This window comes from Nanorana parkeri, unplaced genomic scaffold, assembly GCF_000935625.1.
Source record: "Nanorana parkeri isolate BGI_ZX_2015 unplaced genomic scaffold, ASM93562v1 scaffold601, whole genome shotgun sequence".
In the NCBI taxonomy this organism is placed as follows: domain Eukaryota; kingdom Metazoa; phylum Chordata; class Amphibia; order Anura; family Dicroglossidae; genus Nanorana; species Nanorana parkeri.
This window is the reverse complement of record NW_017306869.1, coordinates 762,028-768,592: the sequence shown is the minus strand read 5'-3', so window position 1 is coordinate 768,592 and position 6,565 is coordinate 762,028. Positions and strand designations below refer to the sequence as shown.

At 39.9% G+C, this 6,565-nt stretch overlaps 1 protein-coding gene across 1 annotated transcript in view; it reads right to left on the bottom strand.

Moving 5' to 3' along the window:
- Window positions 1-6,565, bottom strand: part of OCA2 (OCA2 melanosomal transmembrane protein) — a 220,777-nt gene that overhangs the window by 102,379 nt on the left and 111,833 nt on the right. The window contains exons 8-10 of the mRNA XM_018562806.1: window positions 6,379-6,536; window positions 4,823-4,905; window positions 2,451-2,604 (exon numbers count right to left, since the gene is read on the bottom strand). Of these exons, the coding sequence (XP_018418308.1) occupies window positions 2,451-2,604; window positions 4,823-4,905; window positions 6,379-6,536 (395 nt within the window). The remainder of the gene's footprint in view (window positions 1-2,450; window positions 2,605-4,822; window positions 4,906-6,378; window positions 6,537-6,565) is intronic.

Genomic DNA, 6,565 nt, shown 5'->3' with positions numbered 1-6,565 from the left:
TTTATTTTTTTATATTTTATTTTTTTTTAATTCATTTTTATTAAATATTTTTATTTTTTACTTTACTTCTAGGAGCTTCGGGGAAATACTAGGGGTCTAAACAGACCCCCGATATTTCCATTTTAAAATAGAAAAAAAGAGATTGAGGACGCTATGTCCTCAGTCTCTTATTCTGCAGCCCATGTTATAAATGAACAGGAATCCACTATACTGAGTGTTCCTGTTCATTCATAAGTTGGAGATAGTATGTTTACTATAACCACAAGCATGAATGAACAGGAAGTGATGCAGATCACTTCCCATTCATTCATAATTGAGGATATAGTAAACATACTCTGTCCCCAATCATTTAAAAACACTCAGCGTTCACTGATCACTGAGTGTTTGTACCTTGCTCTCCTTCCTGACAGCTGTCACAGGAGGCTGAGCAAGCGATGCGGGAGGAGAGCTCAGCATCCTGTGATAGCGTTTGCTTTCTCCGCCCACACTGCTCTGGCAATCTGTGACAGGAGGCTGAGCGGTGCTGGGAGGAGAGACGTCGGTCGCTCACAGTGCTCTCCTCCCGCAGTGCTCAACCACCTTTGACAGTTTCTCTCCTTCCTGCTGGGACACAGAGCAGCGCCCTGTGGGGAGGAGAGAATATGATGCACCACTATAGCCGGATGGGGAGATATGTAAGGGCCATACATCCCTACATGCCCATGCGGCTATTAGACACATGGCATACCCTGGCCAGTGTCTCGCCCAGCTCCCGTCAACCAGCAGCTAAGCCTTGCACACAGCACTTGCCTGGCCCCATCTCCATGAATTTACCTGCACCTCAGAGCTTTCCTCTTGTTTGCTAGCAATACCTGCCTCTGCTCTCCCAGCAGTTCATCCACATCCAGCCTCTTACTTTGTGCTGCTTAGTTGGTCCAGTCTCTCTGGAACATACCACCAGCAGAGCCACCTGGAGGGGAAAACAGAGGAAAGCGGAGGACTGCTCTCAGCAGCTTCTGTGTTTCACTCTATGTGGCATGTGAAGATGTGCCCATTACTAAGGTTTCCTTGATGTAAAGGAGTTTTGGGGAGTCTGATGTAGGGGGGTGGACACACTGGGGATGCAGATTTAAGGGGGAACTCCAGTCCCCAGGGCATCCCCTTATCTCAAAGTCCATAGGATGTAAAGGGGACCTAGAAGGGGGAGGATCTGTGAACCCTGATTTAAGGGGGGCTTTGAAGACCCTGATGTAAGGAGGAACTGCAAGGGGGATTTTAGATAACTTTAACATAATATTTACTTAAATCCTTTGTAATCAAATATTTGAGTTAATAATATGGTAAAGTTATCTAAAATATGGGTCTCAGATTCTGGAAAGGTGTAGGTATTCTACCACACACCTGACCAATGTAGCCCTTATTTGGCAGGTGCTGAAGTGACTCTGCAGATGGTGCTGTATATATCTAAGAAGTAAATATGTCACCAACACACCAAGGATCTTCATCCAATAAGACCTTTATTGGCATTCAAAGAATCAGCATCTCTGAATTTTCCCCAGTGCACTGCCCTGCAGATCATACCTGCATTGGGATGTGAACAGGACACACAGTAAACAATTTATTTCTATGTGTTCTAGCAGTAGACTGGCATTTTTCAGTTGCTGAAAAACACCAGTCATCACTTCTGCTGAGGTTCATAGTCCTAAATCATGTATAGTCTACCATCTTAGGCAAAATTGTGTTTTTAGCTGATATTCAATAAAATAATTCATATGATCTAAGTTTGACTTGCCTGGACTTATTTTGCATGTCTAATATTAGCTGGAGAGGGTGCCATTTCGCGCTTCGGCAGTAAAACAGCTAAGAACTCCCTCTGGGACTGTCTATATATGTTACAATTCATATTATAGAATATAGCATTTTTTTCGAGTGTTTTTTATAGTATTAATATCGTTATTGCCACGTTTGTTAGCGCATCATATCTCAAATGACTCGGCACAACTCAAAGTTTGTTTTTTTAATAAATACATTTTTAAATATTTTGGTGCCTTATAATCCTACAAAAAAAACGTACCATTTTTTTGTTTTGTCATTAGGTATATTTATGTACTTTGTGTACAGACGTACTACTTTTTTTCTTTTTTAAATTTGGCCAGACATACACTTTAATATAGGTAGCCATTGTGGGCTTTACATCATTCTCCAATACATACAGACAAGCCAGCTCTGAAGTTCCAGAACTCCAGTGCAGGCTTGGCTGCCAAATAAAAATGATTTGTGATACTTAAGGCAAACAAAATGGAGAAATACAAAATACTGCACCATAGTATATTACTAAGAAAACAAATATGTTATCCTGATTGTGTGCACACATTACCAGGCAAGAGCACTATCATCTCCATATAGGTGCACACTATTGCGTATAATGCAAGAGTATTTCTTGCAGAGTACATTAAATCAGGATGGCTTACCTCAAATATAATTAGTGCATAAACTCCTGCTAAGATAACGGCTGCAATAGTTACTTGTGTCTCTATGCTCGCACTGAGGTACTGATGAGATAAAGACAGTGGAACGAGTTGTGTCTCCTGTAGAAAGGCTTGGATATTTATTGAGATCGTGTCACTGGAGAGAATATAAAACACATTTTTTTCAGTGGTCAAAGGAAATTAGTTTTGATGTTCAAATAAACAAAATGAGTTTACAGCTACAGCTAGGACCATTACTGCAAGAGGAACATAAACATTTCTTGTATGTTTAAAGACTAAATCACTCTTGAGACCTTGGTGAGTTCAACTACAATTTAAAAAGGAGATTAGCCCAAGATTGTAAATGATGGTAGTAAACAACAGGACAAAAATTGTCTGAAGCTTCTTACATTTCAGAAAGGTCTATTTATTAATATCAGCAGGGGATTTAAAATATTACATTCTAAAACACACCTTGAGAATACAAGAAGATGTTATTCCTGACCATGGCACATGCATTAAAGAAATCTATACAGATTAAAGCTGAATTACAGACAAATGTGTAAAACACTATTCAATCAACCACTTGAAGACCAGAGTGTTACACCCCCTTCCTGGTCAGGCAGTTTTTCGGTATTCAGCGCTCTGGTACTTTGACATTTCTTAAGTCATGCAACGCTGTACTGAAATTAATTTTATACCATTTTTTGGGGACACATAGAGCTTTCTTTTGGTGGTATTTAATCACCACTGGGGTTTTTATTCTTTACTATATAACAAAAAAAGTGCCCTAGATTTAAAAAAAAAACAAAAACTGTTTCCCTATGAAATGTTATGAAACATTAATTATCACCCCAATTTTTTGGTAAAATATAAAAGACGGGGTCACATCAGGTAAATATAAGTAAAGGATGGACACCGGCACTCCAAAGCAAGTTCAGTACATGTTTATTAACGTACTAGTTGCAAGTAGAACACTCTAAACAACGTTTCGGGGTCTCTCAGAATCCCCTTCATCAGGCAAACAAGTGAAATACGTCGGGTAGACACCAAACATGTCGAGCTTTAAAATTGCGCGTGCACGCGAAATCGCAGGAAACGAACACACCCAAAACTTTTTTTAGCTTCTTTTTTACACTTAACATTATTGCTATCACATAGGGGACTAGGAAATCCCCTGTGATAGCCAATTCACATAACAGGTCCTCTTTATGGAGACATCAGGGGTCTCTTAGACCCCTAATGTCCCCTAGGCAGCCCCAGAGAAGCTGATGAAGCAGAGATCTGCTTCACCAGCTTTTCACTGGTGTTCTGTACCGGAGAGTGACACTGAATGTAATATACTCCACTTCCTGCATTCTGGGACAGCAGAAGAGATCAAAGGGAGATTGTGTACTGATCTCCTTTTAATCTCCGCAGAGCGTCGCCGTGCCTGCAGCAGCGGCAAGGAGGTGGCGGCGCGGAGGTACAGGGGTGCGCACACCCACAGCTCCTGCAAGCGATCGGGCAATTGTACATTATGGAGTGCAAGCTAGAATGATCAGTGCCAGGAATATCAACAGAGAGATCTCACCACTAAAGCCTGCAACCAAAATAAACCAGTCTGCCAGAATGCACCTATAATAGAAGTAGGGTCAGTTTTTAGGTAGACTGGCCTTTGTAGTTTTCATATAGAACTAAAAGTACCCAAATCTGTCTTGACATTGGGCCTCCTTCAAAACCCTCTACAGCAACACTGGAAAAGGGAGGAACATCTCTGTAAGCTAGTTAGATTGCATTCCATTAAAAATGTGCCAAACTGAGAGCCTACTGAAGGGATGGAAAAGTGATTGCATCATCTGTGTTCTACCGTTCCTTCCTTTTGAAATTCCAGGCTGGTGCAGCCTTTAACCATTTTACATTTGTTACATGTTCCCATTATAGCATAACTGACTTTTTTCCTTATATTACTAGTTTTCTCTAAACTAAACTTTCCTCTGGGGTCCAAGGGGGCTAGGAAGGTTATCATATCTAACCCTGTCTGTACTGTGCTGGCAGATCTCATTATCAGTTGTAAACCAGATGTGAACACTCTCCTAAAATGGGTTAAATATCTAGAATCATCATATGATGAGAGGAAGCTCATTGTGTTTCTAGTCTTTTCATGGGGACAGCCTGAGTCTCCTGTCACTTTGAAATTGAAATGGCAGGCTTACAGTCTATTCAAAGGCCAAAGTGGAAATACACCTTAAGAAAGAGATATTCTTAAATCCCATTTGTCTCAAAAGATAAAATGTTTTTCATAATTATGAACGTAATGTATCCAGTTTCACAGGTGTAATGTTAATATTGATCAAAACTGCATTATACCAATCATGTAAAATGTTGAAACTAACCTATTTAATATTTCAAATGTCCTTTGCTTTACAATGTGTTCATTTTTTCTTGAATTCAAAGCTAGAGTCCAATTATAAATGACCTGTAAAACCAAGAAACCATTTTAGATTAGTTCATGAATTCTCCACTGCCTAAGATTTTATTAGCATTTTGTACATTACCTCTCATCCCTTTAGTAAGTAGGAATGCAACATGTTTTTCGTCTAAATCATCAAATTAAATCTGGTAGCACCTCATCTATTGTGGTAAGATTCTGCCATAACATTTTGATTTGTTGAAGCAGAAAATGCAATGTGTGCTTAATGCCTTCATCCTCAAACAAAAATGCACATTAAAAACACTGCAAAAAAATAAAAACATTAGTGAAAAAATATTTACTTGGATGCTTGTGTGGACTTCAGTGGCATCACTCTGCCTTTTCATGAGATCCTCAGGAGGCTGAGGCTCCCAGGTCTTGCAAGAAAACAACCCAGCACTGGGCAGGTGTGTATTCTCACAGTATCTGTGAATTCTTCGTTTTCCAAGAATCTGACATGAGAGCAGAGTGTTGTTACCCTCACCTGGGCAAGTCCCTCAAAGTCTGGATGTAAGAGAAGTAAATTCATTTTTTTCTTAATTTTATATTTATTTTCATTTTTGTGGATGGGGTTAATTATTAGGCAGACCTTGCATTTTCATGGTTATGAGGCCACTTCTAAACTAGTGATATATTTTGTATGTAACTTTTTTTATATTACGTATCTAGGCTTGCACAACAAAAAAAGTTTTGTATACTGGTATATGGTACTCTAAATCTGCATAAACTTTAAACAGTCACAATCACTTGCTCACCACTGCATGTGTTTGCTACACAATCGACACTCTACAATTTAGGATTTTATCTTTAAAGTGGGCATGAAGATTTGCCATGTTATAGGGAAGATTTGCCATGTTATCGGGAATATCTAAAAAGGTTTATTGTGCCTGAGTAGTACCCTGAAAATGTAGCCTTTGTCTTTGATTCCTAAAAAATTGTTTACATTTTGGTATGGAGGGAGCCTAGACACTGTTGTGCCTACAGCCTCATAGCAGTTAAAACACAGCTCCCGGGGGAAATTTTTATTAACCATTGAAGGGGCTAACCCCACACTGCTTGGGTTAACTGCCCATTTGTGTCTAAATGCTAAGAAAAAAGGTATACAAGTTAAATTCATCCTATCATTTGAGCCAGCTTGTTCTTAGATGGTCCTGAGAGCCCCTCTCCCCCTCCTCTGCAGCAGTCAAAGAATCCTTGTGCCATCACGTTCTACCAAAGTTTATAGATGTAGGGATGCTGCGGCACATTCCATCTGTGCAGCAGAGGAGGAGACACGCTTCAGTGACCGGTGAAGCAGGGAGTATGCTCAGCAGTCCGGGTCAGTATAATTTTTTTTAGCACCTGGACAAAAACAAGCAGCTAACCCTTGTAGTAGAGGGGCCCCACGTCAAGAGTTAATGAAACATTTCAACAGAGTTCTTCTTTAAATTAACCTTAAGGCACCGACAAATATTGCTTTTTGATAAAAAGACAAAACACCTGTGTAGGACGGCGCCTCCTTGAACCAGGATCATCCATTTGAATAATTTGCACAAGAACATATTCCTCATTTCTTCGGTCAATCAAGTTCCCAGCAAAAGGTCCATCGACTTCCAGCTTTAATAAGGCAGAATCCCGAAAATCTGATAGGTTCACAGCTTGTAGGAGGATATGGGTTAAGGAGCTA